The sequence below is a fragment of the Oryzias latipes genome, chromosome 3 (assembly GCF_053564925.1).
Source record: "Oryzias latipes strain Hd-rR chromosome 3, Olatipes_Hd-rR_3.1".
NCBI lineage: Eukaryota > Metazoa > Chordata > Actinopteri > Beloniformes > Adrianichthyidae > Oryzias > Oryzias latipes.
In genome coordinates, this window is record NC_136239.1 from 42427534 (window position 1) to 42454863 (window position 27330).

The window sequence follows — 27330 nt, forward strand, 5'->3', positions numbered from 1 at the left end:
GTCTAATCTTCATCAGTTCAAGTCCTCTCTGGTCTAGTCTTCATCATTTAGAGTCCTCTCTGGTCTAGTCTTCATCAGTTCAAGTCCTCTCTGGTCTAGTCTTCATCAGTTCAAGTCCTCTCTGGTCTAGTCTTCATCATTTAGAGTCCTCTCTGGTCTAGTCTTCATCAGTTAGAGTCCTCTCTGGTCTAGTCTTCATCAGTTCAAGTCCTCTCTGGTCTAGTCTTCATCAGTTCAAGTCCTCTCTGGTCTAGTCTTCATCAGTTCAAGTCCTCTCTGGTCTAGTCTTCATCAGTTCAAGTCCTCTCTGGTCTAGTCTTCATTAGTTAGAGTCCTCTCTGGTCTAGTCTTCATCATTTAGAGTCCTCTCTGGTCTAGTCTTCATCAGTTCAAGTCCTCTCTGGTCTAGTCTTCATCAGTTAGAGTCCTCTCTGGTCTAGTCTTCATCATTTAGAGTCCTCTCTGGTCTAGTTTTCATCATTTAGAGTCCTCTCTGGTCTAATCTTCATCAGTTCAAGTCCTCTCTGGTCTAGTCTTCATCATTTAGAGTCCTCTCTGGTCTAGTCTTCATCAGTTCAAGTCCTCTCTGGTCTAGTCTTCATCAGTTCAAGTCCTCTCTGGTCTAGTCTTCATCATTTAGAGTCCTCTCTGGTCTAGTCTTCATCAGTTAGAGTCCTCTCTGCTCTAGTCTTCATCAGTTCAAGTCCTCTCTGGTCTAGTCTTCATCATTAGGAGTCCTCTCTGGTCTAGTCTTCATCAGTTCAAGTCCTCTCTGGTCTAGTCTTCATCAGTTAGAGTCCTCTCTGGTCTAGTCTTCATCATTTAGAGTCCTCTCTGGTCTAGTCTTCATCAGTTCAAGTCCTCTCTGGTCTAGTCTTCATCAGTTAGAGTCCTCTCTGGTCTAGTCTTCATCAGTTAGAGTCCTCTCTGGTCTAGTCTTCATCAGTTCAAGTCCTCTCTGGTCTAGTTTTCATCATTTAGAGTCCTCTCTGGTCTAGTCTTCATCAGTTAGAGTCCTCTCTGGTCTAGGCTTCATCATTTAGAGTCCTCTCTGGTCTAGTCTTCATCATTTAGAGTCCTCTCTGGTCTAGTCTTCATCAGTTCAAGTCCTCTCTGGTCTAGTCTTCATCAGTTAGAGTCCTCTCTGGTCTAGTCTTCATCAGTTCAAGTCCTCTCTGGTCTAGTCTTCATCAGTTCAAGTCCTCTCTGGTCTAGTCTTCATCATTTAGAGTCCTCTCTGGTCTAGTCTTCATCAGTTCAAGTCCTCTCTGGTCTAGTCTTCATCAGTTCAAGTCCTCTCTAGTCTAGTCTTCATCAGTTCAAGTCCTCTCTGGTCTAGTCTTCATCAGTTCAAGTCCTCTCTGGTCTAGTCTTCATCAGTTAGAGTCCTCTGGTCTAGTCTTCATCAGTTAGAGTCCTCTCTGGTCTAGTCTTCATAAGTTCAAGTCCTCTTTGGTCTAGTCTTCATCATTTAGAGTCCTCTCTGGTCTAGTCTTCATCATTTAGAGTCCTCTCTGGTCTAGTCTTCATCAGTTAGAGTCCTCTCTGGTCTAGTCTTCATCAGTTCAAGTCCTCTCTGGTCTAGTCTTCATCAGTTCAAGTCCTCTCTGGTCTAGTCTTCATCAGTTCAAGTCCTCTCTGGTCTAGTCTTCATCAGTTCAAGTCCTCTCTGGTCTAGTCTTCATTAGTTAGAGTCCTCTCTGGTCTAGTCTTCATCATTTAGAGTCCTCTCTGGTCTAGTCTTCATCAGTTCAAGTCCTCTCTGGTCTAGTCTTCATCAGTTAGAGTCCTCTCTGGTCTAGTCTTCATCATTTAGAGTCCTCTCTGGTCTAATCTTCATCAGTTCAAGTCCTCTCTGGTCTAGTCTTCATCATTTAGAGTCCTCTCTGGTCTAGTCTTCATCAGTTCAAGTCCTCTCTGGTCTAGTCTTCATCATTTAGAGTCCTCTCTGGTCTAGTCTTCATCAGTTAGAGTCCTCTCTGCTCTAGTCTTCATCAGTTCAAGTCCTCTCTGGTCTAGTCTTCATCATTAGGAGTCCTCTCTGGTCTAGTCTTCATCAGTTCAAGTCCTCTCTGGTCTAGTCTTCATCAGTTAGAGTCCTCTCTGGTCTAGTCTTCATCATTTAGAGTCCTCTCTGGTCTAGTCTTCATCAGTTCAAGTCCTCTCTGGTCTAGTCTTCATCAGTTAGAGTCCTCTCTGGTCTAGTCTTCATCAGTTAGAGTCCTCTGTGGTCTAGTCTTCATCAGTTCAAGTCCTCTCTGGTCTAGTTTTCATCATTTAGAGTCCTCTCTGGTCTAGTCTTCATCAGTTAGAGTCCTCTCTGGTCTAGTCTTCATCATTTAGAGTCCTCTCTGGTCTAGTCTTCATCAGTTCAAGTCCTCTCTGGTCTAGTCTTCATCAGTTAGAGTCCTCTCTGGTCTAGTCTTCATCAGTTCAAGTCCTCTCTGGTCTAGTCTTCATCAGTTCAAGTCCTCTCTGGTCTAGTCTTCATCATTTAGAGTCCTCTCTGGTCTAGTCTTCATCAGTTCAAGTCCTCTCTGGTCTAGTCTTCATCAGTTCAAGTCCTCTCTAGTCTAGTCTTCATCAGTTCAAGTCCTCTCTGGTCTAGTCTTCATCAGTTCAAGTCCTCTCTGGTCTAGTCTTCATCAGTTAGAGTCCTCTGGTCTAGTCTTCATCATTTAGAGTCCTCTCTGGTCTAGTCTTCATCAGTTCAAGTCCTCTCTGGTCTAATCTTCATCAGTTCAAGTCCTCTCTGGTCTAGTCTTCATCAGTTAGAGTCCTCTCTGGTCTAGTCTTCATCATTTAGAGTCCTCTCTGGTCTAGTCTTCATCAGTTCAAGTCCTCTCTGGTCTAGTCTTCATCAGTTAGAGTCCTCTCTGGTCTAGTCTTCATCATTTAGAGTCCTCTCTGGTCTAGTCTTCATCATTTAGAGTCCTCTCTGGTCTAGTCTTCATCAGTTAGAGTCCTCTCTGGTCTAGTCTTCATCAGTTCAAGTCCTCTCTGGTCTAGTCTTCATCATTAGGAGTCCTCTCTGGTCTAGTCTTCATCAGTTCAAGTCCTCTCTGGTCTAGTCTTCATCATTTAGAGTCCTCTCTGGTCTAGTCTTCATCATTTAGAGTCCTCTCTGGTCTAGTCTTCATCAGTTAGAGTCCTCTCTGGTCTAGTCTTCATCATTTAGAGTCATCTCTGGTCTAGTCTTCATCATTTAGAGTCCTCTCTGGTCTAGTCTTCATCAGTTAGAGTCGTCTCTGGTCTAGTCTTCATCATTTAGAGTCCTCTCTGGTCTAGTATTCATCAGTTCAAGTCCTCTCTGGTCTAGTCTTCATCAGTTCAAGTCCTCTCTGGTCTAGTCTTCATCAGTTAGAGTCCTCTCTGGTCTAGTCTTCATAAGTTCAAGTCCTCTTTGGTCTAGTCTTCATCATTTAGAGTCCTCTCTGGTCTAGTCTTCATCATTTACAGTCCTCTCTGGTCTAGTCTTCATCAGTTAGAGTCCTCTCTGGTCTAGTCTTCATCAGTTCAAGTCCTCTCTGGTCTAGTCTTCATCAGTTCAAGTCCTCTCTGGTCTAGTCTTCATCAGTTAGAGTCCTCTCTGGTCTAGTCTTCATCAGTTCAAGTCCTCTCTGGTCTAGTCTTCATCATTTAGAGTCCTCTCTGGTCTAGTCTTCATCATTTAGAGTCCTCTCTGGTCTAGTCTTCATCAGTTAGAGTCCTCTCTGGTCTAGTCTTCATCATTTAGAGTCATCTCTGGTCTAGTCTTCATCATTTAGAGTCCTCTCTGGTCTAGTCTTCATCAGTTCGAGTCCTCTCTGGTCTAGTCTTCATCATTTAGAGTCCTCTCTGGTCTAGCATTCATCAGTTCAAGTCCTCTCTGGTCTAGTCTTCATCAGTTCAAGTCCTCTCTGGTCTAGTCTTCATCAGTTAGAGTCCTCTCTGGTCTAGTCTTCATAAGTTCAAGTCCTCTTTGGTCTAGTCTTCATCATTTAGAGTCCTCTCTGGTCTAGTCTTCATCAGTTAGAGTCCTCTCTGGTCTAGTCTTCATCAGTTAGAGTCCTCTCTGGTCTAGTCTTCATCAGTTCAAGTCCTCTCTGGTCTAGTCTTCATCAGTTCAAGTCCTCTCTGGTCTAGTCTTCATCAGTTCAAGTCCTCTCTGGTCTAGTCTTCATTAGTTAGAGTCCTCTCTGGTCTAGTCTTCATCATTTAGAGTCCTCTCTGGTCTAGTCTTCATCAGTTCAAGTCCTCTCTGGTCTAGTCTTCATCAGTTAGAGTCCTCTCTGGTCTAGTCTTCATCATTTAGAGTCCTCTCTGGTCTAGTTTTCATCATTTAGAGTCCTCTCTGGTCTAATCTTCATCAGTTCAAGTCCTCTCTGGTCTAGTCTTCATCATTTAGAGTCCTCTCTGGTCTAGTCTTCATCAGTTCAAGTCCTCTCTGGTCTAGTCTTCATCAGTTCAAGTCCTCTCTGGTCTAGTCTTCATCATTTAGAGTCCTCTCTGGTCTAGTCTTCATCAGTTAGAGTCCTCTCTGCTCTAGTCTTCATCAGTTCAAGTCCTCTCTGGTCTAGTCTTCATCATTAGGAGTCCTCTCTGGTCTAGTCTTCATCAGTTCAAGTCCTCTCTGGTCTAGTCTTCATCAGTTAGAGTCCTCTCTGGTCTAGTCTTCATCATTTAGAGTCCTCTCTGGTCTAGTCTTCATCAGTTCAAGTCCTCTCTGGTCTAGTCTTCATCAGTTAGAGTCCTCTCTGGTCTAGTCTTCATCAGTTAGAGTCCTCTCTGGTCTAGTCTTCATCAGTTCAAGTCCTCTCTGGTCTAGTTTTCATCATTTAGAGTCCTCTCTGGTCTAGTCTTCATCAGTTAGAGTCCTCTCTGGTCTAGTCTTCATCATTTAGAGTCCTCTCTGGTCTAGTCTTCATCATTTAGAGTCCTCTCTGGTCTAGTCTTCATCAGTTCAAGTCCTCTCTGGTCTAGTCTTCATCAGTTAGAGTCCTCTCTGGTCTAGTCTTCATCAGTTCAAGTCCTCTCTGGTCTAGTCTTCATCAGTTCAAGTCCTCTCTGGTCTAGTCTTCATCATTTAGAGTCCTCTCTGGTCTAGTCTTCATCAGTTCAAGTCCTCTCTGGTCTAGTCTTCATCAGTTCAAGTCCTCTCTAGTCTAGTCTTCATCAGTTCAAGTCCTCTCTGGTCTAGTCTTCATCAGTTCAAGTCCTCTCTGGTCTAGTCTTCATCAGTTAGAGTCCTCTGGTCTAGTCTTCATCAGTTAGAGTCCTCTCTGGTCTAGTCTTCATAAGTTCAAGTCCTCTTTGGTCTAGTCTTCATCATTTAGAGTCCTCTCTGGTCTAGTCTTCATCATTTAGAGTCCTCTCTGGTCTAGTCTTCATCAGTTAGAGTCCTCTCTGGTCTAGTCTTCATCAGTTCAAGTCCTCTCTGGTCTAGTCTTCATCAGTTCAAGTCCTCTCTGGTCTAGTCTTCATCAGTTCAAGTCCTCTCTGGTCTAGTCTTCATCAGTTCAAGTCCTCTCTGGTCTAGTCTTCATTAGTTAGAGTCCTCTCTGGTCTAGTCTTCATCATTTAGAGTCCTCTCTGGTCTAGTCTTCATCAGTTCAAGTCCTCTCTGGTCTAGTCTTCATCAGTTAGAGTCCTCTCTGGTCTAGTCTTCATCATTTAGAGTCCTCTCTGGTCTAGTCTTCATCATTTAGAGTCCTCTCTGGTCTAATCTTCATCAGTTCAAGTCCTCTCTGGTCTAGTCTTCATCATTTAGAGTCCTCTCTGGTCTAGTCTTCATCAGTTCAAGTCCTCTCTGGTCTAGTCTTCATCATTTAGAGTCCTCTCTGGTCTAGTCTTCATCAGTTAGAGTCCTCTCTGCTCTAGTCTTCATCAGTTCAAGTCCTCTCTGGTCTAGTCTTCATCATTAGGAGTCCTCTCTGGTCTAGTCTTCATCAGTTCAAGTCCTCTCTGGTCTAGTCTTCATCAGTTAGAGTCCTCTCTGGTCTAGTCTTCATCATTTAGAGTCCTCTCTGGTCTAGTCTTCATCAGTTCAAGTCCTCTCTGGTCTAGTCTTCATCAGTTAGAGTCCTCTCTGGTCTAGTCTTCATCAGTTAGAGTCCTCTGTGGTCTAGTCTTCATCAGTTCAAGTCCTCTCTGGTCTAGTTTTCATCATTTAGAGTCCTCTCTGGTCTAGTCTTCATCAGTTAGAGTCCTCTCTGGTCTAGTCTTCATCATTTAGAGTCCTCTCTGGTCTAGTCTTCATCAGTTCAAGTCCTCTCTGGTCTAGTCTTCATCAGTTAGAGTCCTCTCTGGTCTAGTCTTCATCAGTTCAAGTCCTCTCTGGTCTAGTCTTCATCAGTTCAAGTCCTCTCTGGTCTAGTCTTCATCATTTAGAGTCCTCTCTGGTCTAGTCTTCATCAGTTCAAGTCCTCTCTGGTCTAGTCTTCATCAGTTCAAGTCCTCTCTAGTCTAGTCTTCATCAGTTCAAGTCCTCTCTGGTCTAGTCTTCATCAGTTCAAGTCCTCTCTGGTCTAGTCTTCATCAGTTAGAGTCCTCTGGTCTAGTCTTCATCATTTAGAGTCCTCTCTGGTCTAGTCTTCATCAGTTCAAGTCCTCTCTGGTCTAATCTTCATCAGTTCAAGTCCTCTCTGGTCTAGTCTTCATCAGTTAGAGTCCTCTCTGGTCTAGTCTTCATCATTTAGAGTCCTCTCTGGTCTAGTCTTCATCAGTTCAAGTCCTCTCTGGTCTAGTCTTCATCAGTTAGAGTCCTCTCTGGTCTAGTCTTCATCATTTAGAGTCCTCTCTGGTCTAGTCTTCATCATTTAGAGTCCTCTCTGGTCTAGTCTTCATCAGTTAGAGTCCTCTCTGGTCTAGTCTTCATCAGTTCAAGTCCTCTCTGGTCTAGTCTTCATCATTAGGAGTCCTCTCTGGTCTAGTCTTCATCAGTTCAAGTCCTCTCTGGTCTAGTCTTCATCATTTAGAGTCGTCTCTGGTCTAGTCTTCATCATTTAGAGTCCTCTCTGGTCTAGTATTCATCAGTTCAAGTCCTCTCTGGTCTAGTCTTCATCAGTTCAAGTCCTCTCTGGTCTAGTCTTCATCAGTTAGAGTCCTCTCTGGTCTAGTCTTCATAAGTTCAAGTCCTCTTTGGTCTAGTCTTCATCATTTAGAGTCCTCTCTGGTCTAGTCTTCATCATTTACAGTCCTCTCTGGTCTAGTCTTCATCAGTTAGAGTCCTCTCTGGTCTAGTCTTCATCAGTTCAAGTCCTCTCTGGTCTAGTCTTCATCAGTTCAAGTCCTCTCTGGTCTAGTCTTCATCATTAGGAGTCCTCTCTGGTCTAGTCTTATTCAGTTCAAGTCCTCTCTGGTCTAGTCTTCATCATTTAGAGTCCTCTCTGGTCTAGTCTTCATCATTTAGAGTCCTCTCTGGTCTAGTCTTCATCAGTTAGAGTCCTCTCTGGTCTAGTCTTCATCATTTAGAGTCATCTCTGGTCTAGTCTTCATCATTTAGAGTCCTCTCTGGTCTAGTCTTCATCAGTTAGAGTCCTCTCTGGTCTAGTCTTCATCATTTAGAGTCCTCTCTGGTCTAGTATTCATCAGTTCAAGTCCTCTCTGGTCTAGTCTTCATCAGTTCAAGTCCTCTCTGGTCTAGTCTTCATCAGTTAGAGTCCTCCTTGGTCTAGTCTTCATAAGTTCAAGTCCTCTTTGGTCTAGTCTTCATCATTTAGAGTCCTCTCTGGTCTAGTCTTCATCATTTAGAGTCCTCTCTGGTCTAGTCTTCATCAGTTAGAGTCCTCTCTGGTCTAGTCTTCATAAGTTCAAGTCCTCTTTGGTCTAGTATTCATCATTTAGAGTCCTCTCTGGTCTAGTCTTCATCATTTAGAGTCCTCTCTGGTCTAGTCTTCATCAGTTAGAGTCCTCTCTGGTCTAGTCTTCATCATTTAGAGTCCTCTCTGGTCTAGTTTTCATCATTTAGAGTCCTCTCTGGTCTAGTTTTCATCAGTTAGAGTCCTCTCTGGTCTAGTCTTCATCATTTAGAGTCCTCTCTGGTCTAGTCTTCATCAGTTCAAGTCCTCTCTGGTCTAGTCTTCATCAGTTCAAGTCCTCTCTGGTCTAGTCTTCATCATTTAGAGTCCTCTCTGGTCTAGTCTTCATCAGTTCAAGTCTTCTCTGGTCTAGTCTTCATCAGTTCAAGTCCTCTCTGGTCTAGTCTTCATCAGTTAGAGTCCTCTCTGGTCTAGTCTTCATCAGTTAGAGTCCTCTCTGGTCTAGTCTTCATCATTTAGAGTCCTCTCTGGTCTAGTCTTCATCAGTTAGAGTCCTCTCTGGTCTAGTCTTCATCAGTTCAAGTCCTCTCTGGTCTAGTCTTCATCATTAGGAGTCCTCTCTGGTCTAGTCTTCATCAGTTCAAGTCCTCTCTGGTCTAGTCTTCATCATTTAGAGTCCTCTCTGGTCTAGTCTTCATCATTTAGAGTCCTCTCTGGTCTAGTCTTCATCAGTTAGAGTCCTCTCTGGTCTAGTCTTCATCATTTAGAGTCATCTCTGGTCTAGTCTTCATCATTTAGAGTCCTCTCTGGTCTAGTCTTCATAAGTTCAAGTCCTCTTTGGTCTAGTCTTCATCATTTAGAGTCCTCTCTGGTCTAGTCTTCATCATTTACAGTCCTCTCTGGTCTAGTCTTCATCAGTTAGAGTCCTCTCTGGTCTAGTCTTCATCAGTTCAAGTCCTCTCTGGTCTAGTCTTCATCAGTTCAAGTCCTCTCTGGTCTAGTCTTCATCATTAGGAGTCCTCTCTGGTCTAGTCTTATTCAGTTCAAGTCCTCTCTGGTCTAGTCTTCATCATTTAGAGTCCTCTCTGGTCTAGTCTTCATCATTTAGAGTCCTCTCTGGTCTAGTCTTCATCAGTTAGAGTCCTCTCTGGTCTAGTCTTCATCATTTAGAGTCATCTCTGGTCTAGTCTTCATCATTTAGAGTCCTCTCTGGTCTAGTCTTCATCAGTTAGAGTCCTCTCTGGTCTAGTCTTCATCATTTAGAGTCCTCTCTGGTCTAGTATTCATCAGTTCAAGTCCTCTCTGGTCTAGTCTTCATCAGTTCAAGTCCTCTCTGGTCTAGTCTTCATCAGTTAGAGTCCTCTCTGGTCTAGTCTTCATAAGTTCAAGTCCTCTTTGGTCTAGTCTTCATCATTTAGAGTCCTCTCTGGTCTAGTCTTCATCATTTAGAGTCCTCTCTGGTCTAGTCTTCATCAGTTAGAGTCCTCTCTGGTCTAGTCTTCATAAGTTCAAGTCCTCTTTGGTCTAGTATTCATCATTTAGAGTCCTCTCTGGTCTAGTCTTCATCATTTAGAGTCCTCTCTGGTCTAGTCTTCATCAGTTAGAGTCCTCTCTGGTCTAGTCTTCATCATTTAGAGTCCTCTCTGGTCTAGTTTTCATCATTTAGAGTCCTCTCTGGTCTAGTTTTCATCAGTTAGAGTCCTCTCTGGTCTAGTCTTCATCATTTAGAGTCCTCTCTGGTCTAGTCTTCATCAGTTCAAGTCCTCTCTGGTCTAGTCTTCATCAGTTCAAGTCCTCTCTGGTCTAGTCTTCATCATTTAGAGTCCTCTCTGGTCTAGTCTTCATCAGTTCAAGTCTTCTCTGGTCTAGTCTTCATCAGTTCAAGTCCTCTCTGGTCTAGTCTTCATCAGTTAGAGTCCTCTCTGGTCTAGTCTTCATCAGTTAGAGTCCTCTCTGGTCTAGTCTTCATCATTTAGAGTCCTCTCTGGTCTAGTCTTCATCAGTTAGAGTCCTCTCTGGTCTAGTCTTCATCAGTTCAAGTCCTCTCTGGTCTAGTCTTCATCATTAGGAGTCCTCTCTGGTCTAGTCTTCATCAGTTCAAGTCCTCTCTGGTCTAGTCTTCATCATTTAGAGTCCTCTCTGGTCTAGTCTTCATCATTTAGAGTCCTCTCTGGTCTAGTCTTCATCAGTTAGAGTCCTCTCTGGTCTAGTCTTCATCATTTAGAGTCATCTCTGGTCTAGTCTTCATCATTTAGAGTCCTCTCTGGTCTAGTCTTCATCAGTTAGAGTCGTCTCTGGTCTAGTCTTCATCAGTTAGAGTCGTCTCTGGTCTAGTCTTCATCATTTAGAGTCCTCTCTGGTCTAGTATTCATCAGTTCAAGTCCTCTCTGGTCTAGTCTTCATCAGTTCAAGTCCTCTCTGGTCTAGTCTTCATCATTAGGAGTCCTCTCTGGTCTAGTCTTCATCAGTTCAAGTCCTCTCTGGTCTAGTCTTCATCATTTAGAGTCCTCTCTGGTCTAGTCTTCATCATTTAGAGTCCTCTCTGGTCTAGTCTTCATCAGTTAGAGTCCTCTCTGGTCTAGTCTTCATCATTTAGAGTCATCTCTGGTCTAGTCTTCATCATTTAGAGTCCTCTCTGGTCTAGTCTTCATCAGTTAGAGTCGTCTCTGGTCTAGTCTTCATCATTTAGAGTCCTCTCTGGTCTAGTATTCATCAGTTCAAGTCCTCTCTGGTCTAGTCTTCATCAGTTCAAGTCCTCTCTGGTCTAGTCTTCATCAGTTAGAGTCCTCTCTGGTCTAGTCTTCATAAGTTCAAGTCCTCTTTGGTCTAGTCTTCATCATTTAGAGTCCTCTCTGGTCTAGTCTTCATCATTTACAGTCCTCTCTGGTCTAGTCTTCATCAGTTAGAGTCCTCTCTGGTCTAGTCTTCATCAGTTCAAGTCCTCTCTGGTCTAGTCTTCATCAGTTCAAGTCCTCTCTGGTCTAGTCTTCATCATTAGGAGTCCTCTCTGGTCTAGTCTTATTCAGTTCAAGTCCTCTCTGGTCTAGTCTTCATCATTTAGAGTCCTCTCTGGTCTAGTCTTCATCATTTAGAGTCCTCTCTGGTCTAGTCTTCATCAGTTAGAGTCCTCTCTGGTCTAGTCTTCATCATTTAGAGTCATCTCTGGTCTAGTCTTCATCATTTAGAGTCCTCTCTGGTCTAGTCTTCATCAGTTAGAGTCCTCTCTGGTCTAGTCTTCATCATTTAGAGTCCTCTCTGGTCTAGTATTCATCAGTTCAAGTCCTCTCTGGTCTAGTCTTCATCAGTTCAAGTCCTCTCTGGTCTAGTCTTCATCAGTTAGAGTCCTCTCTGGTCTAGTCTTCATAAGTTCAAGTCCTCTTTGGTCTAGTCTTCATCATTTAGAGTCCTCTCTGGTCTAGTCTTCATCATTTAGAGTCCTCTCTGGTCTAGTCTTCATCAGTTAGAGTCCTCTCTGGTCTAGTCTTCATAAGTTCAAGTCCTCTTTGGTCTAGTATTCATCATTTAGAGTCCTCTCTGGTCTAGTCTTCATCATTTAGAGTCCTCTCTGGTCTAGTCTTCATCAGTTAGAGTCCTCTCTGGTCTAGTCTTCATCAGTTAGAGTCCTCTCTGGTCTAGTCTTCATCATTTAGAGTCCTCTCTGGTCTAGTTTTCATCATTTAGAGTCCTCTCTGGTCTAGTTTTCATCAGTTAGAGTCCTCTCTGGTCTAGTCTTCATCAGTTCAAGTCCTCTCTGGTCTAGTCTTCATCATTTAGAGTCCTCTCTGGTCTAGTCTTCATCAGTTCAAGTCCTCTCTGGTCTAGTCTTCATCAGTTCAAGTCCTCTCTGGTCTAGTCTTCATCATTTAGAGTCCTCTCTGGTCTAGTCTTCATCAGTTCAAGTCTTCTCTGGTCTAGTCTTCATCAGTTCAAGTCCTCTCTGGTCTAGTCTTCATCAGTTAGAGTCCTCTCTGGTCTAGTCTTCATCAGTTAGAGTCCTCTCTGGTCTAGTCTTCATCAGTTCAAGTCCTCTCTGGTCTAGTCTTCATCATTTAGAGTCCTCTCTGGTCTAGTCTTCATCAGTTAGAGTCCTCTCTGGTCTAGTCTTCATCATTTAGAGTCCTCTCTGGTCTAGTCTTCATCAGTTCAAGTCCTCTCTGGTCTAGTCTTCATCATTTAGAGTCCTCTCTGGTCTAGTCTTCATCATTTAGTCCTCTCTGGTCTAGTCTTCATCAGTTCAAGTCCTCTCTGGTCTAGTCTTCATCATTTAGAGTCCTCTCTGGTCTAGTCTTCATCATTTAGAGTCCTCTCTGGTCTAGTCTTCATCAGTTAGAGTCCTCTCTGGTCTAGTCTTCATCATTTAGAGTCCTCTCTGGTCTAGTCTTCATCAGTTAGAGTATTCCCTGGTCTAGTCTTCATCAGTTAGAGTCCTCTCTGGTCTAGTCTTCATCAATTCAAGTCCTCTCTGGTCTAGTCTTCATCATTTAGAGTCATCTCTGGTCTAGTCTTCATCAGTTCAAGTCCTCTCTGGTTTAGTCTTCATCATTTAGAGTCCTCTCTGGTCTAGTCTTCATCAGTTCAAGTCCTCTCTGGTCTAGTCTTCATCATTTAGAGTCATCTCTGGTCTAGTCTTCATCAGTTCAAGTCCTCTCTGGTCTAGTCTTCATCATTTAGAGTCCTCTCTGGTCTAGTCTTCATCATTTAGAGTCCTCTCTGGTCTAGTCTTCATCAGTTCAAGTCCTCTCTGGTCTAGTCTTCATCATTTAGAGTCCTCTCTGGTCTAGTCTTCATCATTTAGTGTCATCTGTGGTCTAGTCTTCATCAGTTCGAGTCCTCTCTGGTCTAGTCTTCATCATTTAGAGTCTTCTCTGGTCTAGTCTTCATCAGTTCAAGTCCTCTCTGGTCTAGTCTTCATCATTTAGAGTCATCTCTGGTCTAGTCTTCATCATTTAGAGTCCTCTCTGGTCTAGTCTTCATCAGTTCAAGTCCTCTCTGGTCTAGTCTTCATCATTTAGAGTCCTCTCTGGTCTAGTCTTCATCATTTAGAGTCCTCTCTGGTCTAGTCTTCATCAGTTCAAGTCCTCTCTGGTCTAGTCTTCATCATTTAGAGTCATCTCTGGTCTAGTCTTCATCAGTTCACATCATCTCTGGTCTAGTCTTCATCAGTTCAAGTCCTCTCAGGAGTAGTCTTCATCAGTTCAAGTCCTCTCAGGTCTAGCACAGGAAGAACAACTGACCGCTCACAGGATCCGCCTGGTTCCCGGTGATGTGGTGCCAGTAGGCGGACCTGGGCAGGATGGCGGTGGGCGTGCATGGATACGAGCCGGCCTCGGAGGGCTGAGACGTCAGCTGCAGACACAGGTCACAGCATGTCTTACAGTCTGGTCCATCAGAGGCTTCCCCTCCATGTTTAAAGCCCCCCATGAGAGGGTCTCAGGGAACTGGGGGGTGGAGCTGCTCCTCACCTTGCTGGTCTTCTCCAGCTCCAGCAGGACCTTCCTGTGCTGCTCTGCGATGGCCAGCGTGGCGGCGTGGACCCTCTGGTAGATCTGCTCCCCCTCTCTGGTCTGGAAGGTGTAGAGGCCTTCTCCGCTGTCACACATGCTGCACACAGAGCTGAGGCGTCAGCCGGACCCCCCCACACCGCCGCCGCTCACGTCAGCCGCTCCTCACCGTCCAGCCTCGAAGGTGAAGCGCGTGGCATCACGGCCGTACCGCCGCAGCGAGCACAGAGGCCAGGTGACCAGCTTGGAGCGGGGGTTGTGGACGTCCCACAGGTAGATGTTCTCGTGGGTCACCTGCATCATGCACTCTCCAAAGATGTCCAGGTTGGGGCAGGGGAGGAGGAACACGTTAAAGCGCTCTGAAGACACAAACAGGAAGTCATTCACGGGAGGAGGAGGTCCTGATGTGGCGTCCTCCACAAACACTTTTCATTTCCTGTGACCAGCAGACGTTTTAGTCGTAGCCGTGCAGGAACGAATCAGAGAGCTGCCCCCAAACCCCACCCCTATGTGATGCAGCGGTGAGGCGACCTCTGCAGGTGAAACCAGCTTCCTGCTGCCGCAGGAAACTGCTCTGAACTGTTTTCACAGCCGCTTCTCTGCTGCATGAGGAGCGTCTAGGACACCTGAGGGTTCGATGCCCTTTGATCTCCCTAGAACCCGTCAGAACCTGCTGTCCTGAACCTTCACCATGTCCTAAAGAACAGACCTCATGGCCTCAGATGGCTCCTTTGATGCCTCCTTTCCAGCTTGGTTACCATGGTAACCTTCACTGAAGGGGCAGGGCTTCTTTAAAAGCCCAGGTTCTGATGGTTCAGAAAGTTCAGGTTCTCTGGTGTCACTGCTTTTATTGGTCTTTACCAGACCCCCCCTCACAGAACCAGGAGCCCGTCCCACCTGTGTGCTCACACTGGACCCCCGCTGCCAGCAGGTCCGGCTCCCCCAGGCTGATGTCGTTCAGCCGCGTTCCCAGGCACTCCACCGACAGGAGCTTGAACCAGTCGTCGGCTTCCAGCTCTGAGGGACAGAGTCCGTTAACCGTCATAAAACCAGGGCCCCCCACCCCCACCCCCCACCCCCAGCAGGGGCCCCCAAACCAGGAAGCAGAAGAAAGCGCTGCAGTGCGAGGAACGCTACGGAAACAGAAAAAGTCGGGACAGAAGGAATCTCCTGAACAGACACGTCTTCAGGTTTGGCACTGAAACTGGAAGGGTTCTGGTCTGGGGGTCCCTGTGTCTCTGTCTCCCCCTACAGTTCATTTCTGGCATTCCTGCTGATTTTAGGTTCAGTCTCCTCAGGTGTGCTGGATTACAGGTGGGGACCCCTGCAACCATCTCCCCTCCCCCTGACTCTACTGTACCGACGGACGGCCTAACCCGCCGTGTTTGGAGTTTCATGGCTGCCATTACGTAAACGAGCCATAAGATAACTGAGCGACTGTATCCAGAAAGTGAGAGAGAGTAAAGCTGTGACTTTGTTTGCTGAGAAGTGTTCGGGGGGTGGGGGGGTGGGGTGGAGACGGTTGACCTGAGGAGGGAGGAGGACACTGAGGAGGAGCAGGGCTGAATCTGTTGAACAGTTGGTTGGGGGGGGGGGGGGGGGTGAAGAAGAGGAGGGGCGCCAGAACAGAACCCTAAGGTACATCTGGGGGGACAGAAGAGGGCGGGGCCAGAAGGTTGTTGGCGGTTGGGATGAGAACCAGACTGGACTGGTTCAGAAAGAGTTTTTCTGTAACTGGAGGAGAAGACTTTCCAAATCATGAAGTCATTTTTCTTTGATCTCATGTTTAGAACTAAGAACTGGATTCAATATTTGCCTAATTAACCTATAAATGGTTTAACTGCAAAGCATTGTGGGAAATAACGACCCCTGACACCAAAGAGGGTCATGCCCGTTCTCAGTCTGACTAACTTTGTCCCTCCTCGTTCTCTGTAGCTTCACCATCAGGATCCCAGAAACTGAGGGGGCGAGTCTTCTTTTGTTACCTGAGTCACAGGTGAACGTGCGTGATGTGTCATCTGTGAGGACGACGGCCACCGCCTGCCGCTTCGTATCCCGCGGCAACCGCGTGATGTTTTTCACACTGCTGATCTCTGTTACCTGTGAAAGTAAAGACAGTGATGAAGACAGAGGAAGAGGAGGAGGAGCTGACGAAGGAGCAGACCCCCCCCCCTCACTTTGGGACAGGCTCTGATGAAGGCGGCCTTCTCATCCGGATACTTCTCCAGGCGCCGCGGTCCTTTGCTGGAAGACTTCCTGAACACCAGCCAGCAGCGCCGATAGATCTGTCGCACAAATACACAAGTCTGTCAACGACTCACAAACACACAAGTCTGTCAACGACTCACAAACACACAAGTCTGTCAACGACTCACAAATACACAAGTCTGTCAACGACTCACAAATACACAAATCTGTCAACGACTCACAAACACACAAGTCTGTCAACGACTCACAAACACACAAGTCTGTCAACGACTCACAAATACACAAGTCTGTCAACGACTCACAAATACACAAGTCTGTCAACGACTCACAAACACACAAGTCTGTCAACGACTCACAAACACACAAGTCTGTCAACGACTCACAAACACACAAGTCTGTCAACGACTCACAAATACACAAGTCTGTCAACGACTCACAAACACACAAGTCTGTCAACGACTCACAAATACACAAGTCTGTCAACGACTCACAAATACACAAATCTGTCAACGACTCACAAATACACAAGTCTGTCAACGACTCACAAACACACAAGTCTGTCAACGACTCACAAACACACAAGTCTGTCAACGACTCACAAATACACAAGTCTGTCAACGACTCACAAATACACAAGTCTGTCAACGACTCACAAACACACAAGTCTGTCAACGACTCACAAATACACAAGTCTGTCAACGACTCACAAATACACAAGTCTGTCAACGACTCACAAACACACAAGTCTGTCAACGACTCACAAACACACAAGTCTGTCAACGACTCACAAACACACAAGTCTGTCAACGACTCACAAACACACAAGTCTGTCAACGACTCACAAACACACAAGTCTGTCAACGACTCACAAATACACAAGTCTGTCAACGAATCAGAAACACACAAGTCTGTCAACGACTCACAAACACACAAGTCTGTCAACGACTCACAAATACACAAGTCTGTCAACGACTCACAAACACACAAGTCTGTCAACGACTCACAAACACACAAGTCTGTCAACGACTCACAAATACACAAGTCCGTCAACGACTCACAAACACACAAGTCTGTCAACGACTTACAAATACACAAGTCTGTCAACGACTCACAAATACACAAGTCTGTCAACGACTCACAAATACACAAGTCTGTCAAACTAAATACTAAGTGTTTTGTGTTTAATATTTGACAGTAAATGTGTTCCTGATCGTGATCCTGATCGTGCTCCTGATCGTGATCCTGATCGTGTTCCTGATCGTGTTCCTGATCGTGATCCTGATTGTGTTCCTGATCGTGTTCCTGATCGTGTTTCCGATCGTGTTCCCGATCGTGATCCTGATCGTGTTCCTGATCGTGTTCCTGATCGTGATCCTGATCGTGTTCCTGATCGTGTTCCTGATCGTGATCCTGATCGTGTTCCTGATCGTGATCCTGATCGTTTTCCTGATCGTGATCCTGATCGTTTTCCTGATTGTTTTCCTGATCGTTTTCCTGATAGTGTTCCTGATCGTGATCGTGTTCCTCATCGTGTTCCTGATCGTGTTCCTGATCGTGATCCTGATCGTGTTCCTGATCGTGTTCCTGATCGTGTTCCCGATCGTGTTCCTGATCGTGATCCTGATCGTGTTCCTGATCGTGTTCCTGATCGTGATCCTGATCGTGTTCCTGATCGTGTTCCTGATCGTGATCCTGATCGTGTTCTTGATCGTGATCCTGATCGTTTTCCTGATCGTGATCCTGATCGTTTTCCTGATCGTGATCCTGATCGTGTTCCTGATCGTGTTCCTGATCGTGATCCTGATCGTGTTCCTGATCGTGTTCCTGATCGTGTTCCTGATTGTGTTCCTGACTGTGTTCCTTATTGTGTTGCTGATCGTGTTCCTGATCGTGATCCTGATCGTGTTCCTGACTGTGTTCCTTATTGTGTTCCTGATCGTGTTCCTTTTTTTTTTTTTTTTTTTTCTTTTTTTTTTTTAACTTGTGCTGTCCAACAGCTGGGCAGACAGATGAGAGCTGAGGGCCTCTTGGGTTGGACATATTTTACTTTAACAAGAGGGGTTATTAATCTTCAGACAAACCAAAGGTATGTCTGAATAAACCCCTTTTGTAATTGAGGCCAAACTTTATTAATTTCAAACATGTCTGAAAATCTTTGGTGTTGGACCGGACGGAAAAGGAAAGAGGGGAAGAAGAGAGAGGGACGTTAGAGAGAGGGGGGGTAGGGGGTGATAATAGGAGGGGAAGGGGGATAAGACCATGAAGCAGCATACAGCAACAAGTTTACTGGTTGTTAATCATTATGGTAAGGTTCAAATGTAAAAAAAAAAAAACAAAAAAAAAAAGGGCGGAGCCTGTCCACACACACACTCAAATGTTATAAACACACCTGTTAGTTGCAAAAATGTCCACCTGTCGACATGTACACAAAACAGATAGTGTTCACACGCATACTTATGCCTTAAAACCAACTAGTGTGAAATATTTCAGTCATTCAGTCTGTTGAGCTAACACCTGTGCTCAGGTGAGTGTTTATGTTCTTCTAAAATGGATGGTGGAACGTGAAAAGGAGGGAGAGTGCCCAGCCATCCCCACCCCAAGACCCCCACCGCACCAGCAGCGGCAGCCGGAATCCCCCCAATGCCACACGGGAACCGGCAGGGAACAACCGCCGCCCGGGCGACCAAGCCCGCCACCCAGGCCAGGGCCAGCAGGGCCGCCGCAAGGCCCCCAGAGCCAGAGAGCAGGGAGGCACGGAGGGAAAGAGGGCGCCGCCCCAGCCCAACCAGGAGAGCAGCCCCCCCGCCGCGCCGGGAGAACCCAACGCAGGGCCCCACCGGAGAACGACGCCCACAGCCCCAGACGAGCACCCCACCACCACCCAGGAGTTCCGGGCATCCCCCCGCCCCAACTTCAGGTACGAGCCAGGACCCCCCAAGGGAGACCCACTCCGCACTCCAGGCAGCCATCCGCCCGGCCCACGGTTGGTCCAGGGAGGAGCGAGGCAGGGGCCCGCCGCCCCCGCCCAGAAGGGGGGAACCCCGGGGAAAAAAGAGGGCCCACAAGGGGTGTTGTAAATATGGCCCGACCAGGCTCGGCCACAGTTGGAAATTTGGCGGGGCCCAGCACTCAGGAGCAAGGACCAGAACCCACCCCCCAGGGACACGAACACCCCCGGCTCAGATGTAATGTGAACCCCCCCACCGCGCGGAGAGAGCACCGCCGGGCCCAGGAAGCCGGTACCCCGGGGACACAGCCGCCGTTGCAAAGGGGCCCGCACCCCCCACCAGGGAAGAGGCATGGGACAGATGGTCCTAGGTCCCACCTTCCTTGCTGATCTCTCTTCCCGCTGAGGAGGAAGCACCTGTCTGCTGGAGCTCGTGTGGTGGTTGCCTTTGATAAACTTTTTGTGAATGGCAAGCTGTTCCGGGACCCCGAGGTAACACCCTGGCTGTGCTGAAGGCTTTCAGAGGCGCACTGACATCTGCGCTGCCCAGAAGAAACCCGCAAACTTATTTAACTAGGAAATAATCGGATCATCAATAATCCACACCTCTCAGGAAAAGTGTTTTTTCTTTCTCTCACATTCATGTTTCTGTTGTTGTTTCGTTGTTTTTGTTCTTTCTCTTTTCCTCTCTCTTTTCTCTTGTCCCCCCCCCCCTTCCCATGTCCTCATATGTGAATCAGGTAAAGTCAACGCAACCACGGTGAGTATTTATTTATGCACGGAACGGGCGCGCGCGCATACTAGCGCGCATAAGAGCATGCACACGCGATCCCGCACACACACGTTGATAAACTGCAAAAACCTCACTTAGGCTCACACAGGACGCACGTAACATGCAGCTCATAGCCAAGACACGTTCACCCACAACGCATAGCGCTTGTCAGTGTAGCAGAAACGCACAGCGTGCACGCGCACACGGACGGACACACGCACTATTTAGCCTTGCACTCTCCCGGTTAGAACAGCTATGAACAGTCTTAACATCGTTAGCTGGAATGTGCACGGACTTGGTTCTGGGCCAAAGAGATTGAAAGTGTTAAATCACCTGAATGATCTTAAAGCAGATATAGCTCTGCTGCAGGAAACCCATTTATCATTATCAGCTGGTCATCTCCTGTGCTGTTCCCAGTATCCAGCTATGTATTCTGCCAGTTTCAACTCCAAACAAAGAGGGGTTGCAGTTTTGATTAATAAAAATGTTACATTTACTCATAAGGATACAGTTACTGACCCAGAAGGCAGATTTGTAATCATTAATATATCCATTCAGAACAAGGACTTTTGTATAGCGAGTGTATACGGTCCTAATTTTGACGACTCTTCCTTCTTTCACAGATTCTTCACCTCACTCTCAGTTCACTCTGACTCCACAATCATTATAGGAGGAGACGTCAACCTTGTTTTGGACCCTGAACTTGACAGACTCAGCACAGCAGCAAACCAGCGTACATGGCGGTCCGCAAGTATTCTAAAGCAGTACATGAATGATCTGGGTCTCTGCGACGCGTGGCGCTCATGTCATCCAAGCACTAAGGGGTTCACCTTTTTTTCTCCAGTTCACCATTCACAATCTCGTTTAGATTATTTATTAGTCAGTAACTCCCTTTTGAAAGAAATTAAAAGTTCCAACATTCATCCAATTATTATCAGTGACCATGCACCAGTTTCTGTTACTATTTCAAGGGAAGTACCCAGACCCTCGGGTTCAACCTGGAGGTTTAATACATCTCTGTTAAAAGACCAGGAATTTATTGAATTCTTTAAAAAAGAGTGGGCAACCTTCTTAGAATTCAACGATACTTCTGAAATATCACCAAGTATTCTTTGGGAAGCAGCAAAAGCAGTCATGAGAGGGAAAATCATCTCTTATTCAACGCATAAAAAACGCAAGGAGAAAGCAGATTTATTAGAATTAGGAAATAAAATAAAAACTCTGGAGACTGCTTATGCTGCTTCTGCACAGGAACACATACTGGGGGACCTGAAAAATTTAAAGCTGCAGTTAAATGACATCATCAATAAACAAACACAATTCCAGATACAAAGGCTTCGACTGGAAAGATATGAAAACTCAAATAAATCTGGCAAATTTCTAGCTAATCAGCTTAAAATTAATAAAGAAAACTCAACAATCACTTCTATTATGGACCAAACAGGGAATGTCACCCATGACCCGGTAAAAATTAATAATGCGTTTAAAGACTTTTATCAAAACTTATACACTCCACAGATCAATCCATCAGAACAAAGCATCAACTCATTTCTCAACAATATAAACCTGCCCAAGTTAAACGAAGATCAAATCACAAATTTAGACTCTCTGCTCTCGTTGTCTGAGCTTCATGAAGCTCTGTTACTTATGCCTAATGGTAAAGCACCAGGACCCGACGGCTTTCCTGCAGAGTTTTATAAGGAATTCTGGGAACAACTGGCACCAACGTTTTATAAAACGGTAAAATTTATCAATGAAAGCCAATCTCTACCACCTAACATGAACTCTGCCAACATTATCCTTCTTCTAAAACCAGACAAAGACCCCACGAGTCCTTCAAGCTATCGCCGCATTTCTTTAATTAATGCAGATGTAAAAATTATCTGCAAAGCACTAGCACAGAGAATAGAAAAAGTCACTCCTCACATAATTGACTTTGATCAAACTGGATTCATCAAAGGCAGACACTCGGATGACAATGTCCGCAGACTTGTTAATATAATAGACTTTGCCACCATCAAAAACCAGGAAATGACTATACTATCACTGGATGCTGAAAAAGCCTTTGATAGAGTAAATTGGAAGTTCCTCATTGCTGCCCTCCATAAGTTTGGGTTTGGAGAATCATTCATCAATTGGATCAAAATATTATATCACAACCCCAATGCATCAGTTAGAACTAATAAACAGACTTCCAACAGGTTTTTTCTTGGAAGAGGAACTAGACAGGGTTGCCCACTCTCCCCCTCTCTTTTTGCAATATTTATCGAGCCTCTAGCTGCAGCAATAAGACAGAATGAGAGCATTAAAGGAATTAAAACCAAACACAGCCATCATAAAATTAGTCTCTATGCAGATGACATATTACTGTTTTTAAGTAATATACATTCTGTAAATGAAACGGCAACAATCATTAATGAATTCTCTTCTATATCAGACTATTCCATTAATTGGAATAAATCTGTTTTATTACCACTGAACAGTAATGCGGAGCAAGGACATAAAGGGGCAAGGAATACCAGTTAAATCAGGCAATATAAAATATCTAGGTATTTATTTTTCCCCCAAAATATCAGAACTGGTGCAGCTAAACTACACCCCATTACTGAAAAACATACAGGACGATCTAACACGCTGGACCAACCTGCCTTTGTCCCTTATGGGCAAGGTAGCCACGGTTAAAATGAAAATCTTACCCAAAGTTAATTATCTCTTCTCAATGATTCCCACACAACCGCCATTAAAATGGTTCAAAACATTAGACTCATCCATATCAAGCTTTCTATGGAACAATAAACCTGCAAGGATTAGTCTAAAAACTTTAAAATCTGCAAAAAGCTGTGGAGGATTAGAATTACCTAACTTCCACAATTACTTTCTTGCAAATAGATTACAATACATCTTAAAATGGTTAAAAAATAATCCAGAAACCAACTCATGGTTAGACTTGGAACAGGCGTTATGTGGAAAGATCAACCTGTCAGATCTTCCATTTATTAGTCAAATAGTTAAAAAACAGGATTGTTTCAAAAGTATTAATATAAATGCCACTTTAACAGCCTGGTGGGAATTTCTCAAAATATCAAAATCATCAATTCAACCGTGCAAAATGACACCCATCTGGAACAACCCAGACATCCTCATAAACAAAAAAATTATCCACTTCCCAGCTTGGGAAGCAGGGGGCATGAAACAACTAGAGAACATAATTATTGATAGAAGATTCATAACTCCCCAGGAACTTCAAGACAAACATGGAATATATAACTTCTTGGAATATCAGCAACTTAAATCAATTATTACTAAAAAGTTTAAATACAGAGACAACGATTTAAAGCTACCAGATGTAGTTACCACTCTGATCAATTTCTCAATGAATAAAACTCTCTCCAAAATATACAAACTTTTATGTAATTTAGATAACAATATTTCACTTCCGACAACAAAATGGGATGCGGATTTGAGCATCAGCACAGATGAAAGTTTTTGGTCAGAACTTTTTCTAAACACCTTTAAAATGACAAAAAATCCAAATCTGCAGCTAATCCATTTCAAAACTCTTCACAGAATTTACTACACTGGACAGAGGATGTTCAAGATGGGTCTCAGTAACTCAGACATTTGTCAGCACTGTGACAGTAATCTACCCGACAATTACATGCATGCACTATGGTTCTGCACGCCTGTCCAGGCTCTCTGGCAGCAGGTATGTGCCGATCTATCAGTCTGGCTTAAGGTTTCAATCACAGCTTCACCGTCACTTTGTGTGCTTGGTGACATGAGTGCCATCGATGTAGAAGGAGGATTAGGCTCTATCATTTTCATAACTCTTTGCATTGCTAAAAAAAACTATTTTAATAAATTGGAAAAGCAAAAAAAATATAAATATAAGTCAACACAGAAATCTGCTGCTTGATCATATCAGCTTGGAAAAAATGTCAGCCCAAAGTTCAAGTAACTTTGAAAGAATTCGGTCTCTCTGGTCTCCCATAGCTAACTCCATGACTTAGGGGGTGGGGGGGGCATGGTCGTCGCTGCTCCTTGCCCTTCTGCCGTGGGCCGGGGTGGGGGTCGGGGCCTCCGGTGCCTGGCCGGGGGTGGTGGGGGCTCCGTTGGTCGGGGGGTCGGGTCCGGCGCCTGGGTGGGGCGGCCTGGGGCGCTGCGTGGTCCTCTGGGCTTGGGTGTGGGGGTGCGTGGTGGGGGGGTGGGGTGGTGGTCTGGCTTAGCTTGGGGGGGTGGTCCCTTTGCCTGTGCTGGGGGGGGTTGGCGGGGGGCGCTGCTCGGGGGGGGGGGCCCAGCGGCGCTGGATGGGCTTCCCGTCTACACCTGGGGCTGGGATCGGCCCTTCCCTGGCTCTGGGGCGGGACGGGACAACCCTCTTGGGCCCCCGGTCGCTCTGGGTGTCATCCGCTTCGGCTGCGGGGTCTGGGGGTGGGGTGGGGTGGGGGTCTTGTCGGCCCTGTCCTGTGGGGGGGCATTCTGGGGGAGGGGGGGGGGCACTATTGGTACGGGGCAGGGGGGGTTGACGGGTCGGGGTCTCCGCTGAGGCCATCGGCGGTTTCCCCGGCCGGTTGGCTGCCTCGGTCCCGTCGAGGCGTGACCAGAGCTCTTCTAGGGCCGGCGTTTGGGGGTGGGGGCCTAGGCTTGCTCCGGGGGGGGCCGGCGCTTTCTGGCTCCCCTCTCTCTGTGTGGGGGTGGTGGTGCTGGGCCTGGGGTGTCTGCGCCTCCGGGGGTGGGGCCCCGGGGCTGGGTGGGCCTGGCCCCCTTGCTGGGGGGGGGGGCGGGGGACGGCTGTTTGACCACCGGGGGACAGTCTATCATCTGTCCCCAACTTACCCCCTTCCTCATATAACCTCATAATAGGGTGAGGGGGTGGGGGGCTTAGCCTGCGATGAGCCTTGGGGGGGGGGGTTTACTAGGCAGTGACCCCCCTCCTGTGGTTGCCGTATGGAGTGGGCCCCCCCTCTTTCGGTTTTATTTGCACCTTAGACATGTAGGGCCCTTGGTAGGGGGGGTGCTTGGACATCACTGCCAGCAAGCAGCGGATGTCCTCCTAGCACCCTACCCGCCAATTTTAACCGCACCTTAGACATTTAGGGCCCCTTGGTGGGGAGGGTGAGGGGACGTCACTGTGAGTAATCAGGAAACGTCCCCTTAGTGCCCTACCCGCCAATTTTAACCGCACCCCCCTTAGTACACACACCCCTCCCCCCTCAATATATACATCCCAACATAAACACACACACATGCACACACACACTCTCTCAAACACACATACACGCACACACATTTTGCAAGCCTGATTGTGTTCCTGATCGTGTTCCTGATCGTGTTCCTGATTGTGATCCTGATCGTGTTCCTGATCGTGATCCTGATCGTTTTCCTGATCGTGTTCCTGATCGTGTTCCTCATCGTGTTCCTGATCGTGTTCCTGATCGTTTTCCTGATCGTGTTCCTGATCGTGTTCCTGATCGTGTTCCTGATCGTTTTCCTGATCGTGTTCCTCATCGTGTTCCTGATCATGTTCCTGATCGTGATTCTGATCGTGTTCCTGATCGTTTTCCTGATCGTGTTCCTGATCGTGTTCCTGATCGTGTTCCTGATCGTGTTCCTGATCGTGATTCTAATCGTGTTCCTGATCGTGTTCCTGATTGTGTTCCTGATCGTGATTCTTATCGTGTTCCTGATCGTGTTCCTGATGGTGTTCCTGATCGTGTTCCTGATCGTGTTCCTGATCGTGTTCCTCATCGTGTTCCTGATCGTGTTCCTGATCGTGATCCTGATCGTGTTCCTGATCGTTTTCCTGATCGTGATGTTGATCGTGTTCCTGATCGTGTTCCTGATCGTGTTCCTGATTGTGTTCCTGATCGTGATTCTAATCGTGTTCCTGATCGTGTTCCTGATCGTGATTCTAATCGTGTTCCTGATCGTGTTCCTGATCGTTATTCTTATCGTGTTCCTGATCGTGATCCTGATCGTGTTCCTGATCGTTTTCCTGATCGTGTTCCTGATTGTGTTCCTGATCGTGTTCCTGATTGTGTTCCTGATTGTGTTCCTGATCGTGATTCTAATCGTGTTCCTGATCGTGATCCTGATCGTGTTCCTGATCGTTTTCCTGATCGTGATGTTGATCATGTTCCTGATCGTTTTCCTGATCGTGATTCTAATCGTGTTCCTGATTGTGTTCCTGATCGTGATTCTAATCGTGTTCCTGATCGTGTTCCTGATCGTGTTCCTGATTGTGTTCCTGATCGTGATTCTAATCGTGTTCCTGATCGTGTTCCTGATTGTGTTCCTGATCGTGATTCTAATCGTGTTCCTGATCGTGTTCCTGATCGTGTTCCTGATCGTGATTCTAATCGTGTTCCTGATAGTGTTCCTGATCGTGATTCTAATCGTGTTCCTGATTGTGTTCCTGATCGTGATTCTAATCGTGTTCCTGATCGTGTTCTTGATCGTTTTCCTGATCGTGATGTTGATCATGTTCCTGATCGTTTTCCTGATCGTGTTCCTGATTGTGTTCCTGATCGTGATTCTAATCGTGTTCCTGATCGTGATCCTGATCGTGTTCCTGATCGTTTTCCTGATCGTGATGTTGATCATGTTCCTGATCGTTTTCCTGATCGTGATTCTAATCGTGTTCCTGATTGTGTTCCTGATCGTGATTCTAATCGTGTTCCTGATCGTGTTCCTGATCGTGTTCCTGATTGTGTTCCTGATCGTGATTCTAATCGTGTTCCTGATCGTGTTCCTGATTGTGTTCCTGATCGTGATTCTAATCGTGTTCCTGATCGTGTTCCTGATCGTGTTCCTGATCGTGATTCTAATCGTGTTCCTGATCGTGTTCCTGATCGTGATTCTAATCGTGTTCCTGATCGTGTTCCTGATCGTGATTCTTATCGTGTTCCTGATCGTGTTCCTGATCGTGTTCCTGATCGTGTTCCTGATCGTGTTCCTGATCGTGTTCCTCATCGTGTTCCTGATCGTGTTCCTGATCGTGATCCTGATCGTGTTCCTGATCGTTTTCCTGATCGTGATGTTGATCGTGTTCCTGATCGTGTTCCTGATTGTGTTCCTGATCGTGTTCCTGATCGTGATTCTAATCGTGTTCCTGATCGTGTTCCCGATCGTGATTCTAATCGTGTTCCTGATCGTGTTCCTGATAGTGATTCTTATCGTGTTCCTGATCGTGATCCTGATCGTGTTCCTGATCGTTTTCCTGATCGTGTTCCTGATTGTGTTCCTGATCGTGTTCCTGATTGTGTTCCTGATTGTGTTCCTGATCGTGATTCTAATCGTGTTCCTGATCGTGATCCTGATCGTGTTCCTGATCGTTTTCCTGATCGTGATGTTGATCATGTTCCTGATCGTTTTCCTGATCGTGATTCTAATCGTGTTCCTGATTGTGTTCCTGATCGTGATTCTAATCGTGTTCCTGATCGTGTTCCTGATTGTGTTCCTGATCGTGATTCTAATCGTGTTCCTGATCGTGTTCCTGATTGTGTTCCTGATCGTGATTCTAATCGTGTTCCTGATCGTGTTCCTGATTGTGTTCCTGATCGTGATTCTAATCGTGTTCCTGATCGTGTTCCTGATCGTGATTCTAATCGTGTTCCTGATAGTGTTCCTGATCGTGATTCTAATCGTGTTCCTGATTGTGTTCCTGATCGTGATTCTAATCGTGTTCCTGATCGTGTTCTTGATCGTTTTCCTGATCGTGATGTTGATCATGTTCCTGATCGTTTTCCTGATCGTGTTCCTGATTGTGTTCCTGATCGTGTTCCTGATCGTGTTCCTGATCGTGATTCTAATCGTGTTCCTGATCGTGATCCTGATCGTGTTCCTGATCGTTTTCCTGATCGTGATGTTGATCATGTTCCTGATCGTTTTCCTGATCGTGATTCTAATCGTGTTCCTGATTGTGTTCCTGATCGTGATTCTAATCGTGTTCCTGATCGTGTTCCTGATCGTGTTCCTGATTGTGTTCCTGATCGTGATTCTAATCGTGTTCCTGATCGTGTTCCTGATTGTGTTCCTGATCGTGATTCTAATCGTGTTCCTGATCGTGTTCCTGATCGTGTTCCTGATCGTGATTCTAATCGTGTTCCTGATCGTGTTCCTGATCATTTTCCTGATCGTGATGTTGATCATGTTCCTGATCGT

General features: G+C 46.0%; 1 protein-coding gene across 4 annotated transcripts in view; it reads right to left on the minus strand.

Moving 5' to 3' along the window:
* dok4 (docking protein 4) overlaps positions 1–27330 on the minus strand; it is a 72819-nt gene that overhangs the window by 37563 nt on the left and 7926 nt on the right. For 3 of the 4 annotated variants that reach the window (XR_013654979.1, XM_078944794.1, XM_078944795.1), the window contains exons 3-8: positions 15418–15525; positions 15226–15340; positions 14138–14257; positions 13410–13599; positions 13202–13340; positions 12974–13085 (exon numbers count right to left, since the gene is read on the minus strand). Coding sequence is in view for 3 of the 4 variants with exons in the window: in XM_078944794.1 (XP_078800920.1) it covers positions 12974–13085; positions 13202–13340; positions 13410–13599; positions 14138–14257; positions 15226–15340; positions 15418–15525 (784 nt within the window). In the remaining variant the exon portion in view is untranslated. The remainder of the gene's footprint in view (positions 1–12973; positions 13086–13201; positions 13341–13409; positions 13600–14137; positions 14258–15225; positions 15341–15417; positions 15526–27330) is intronic. The other variant, XM_078944796.1, reaches the window with a different exon arrangement.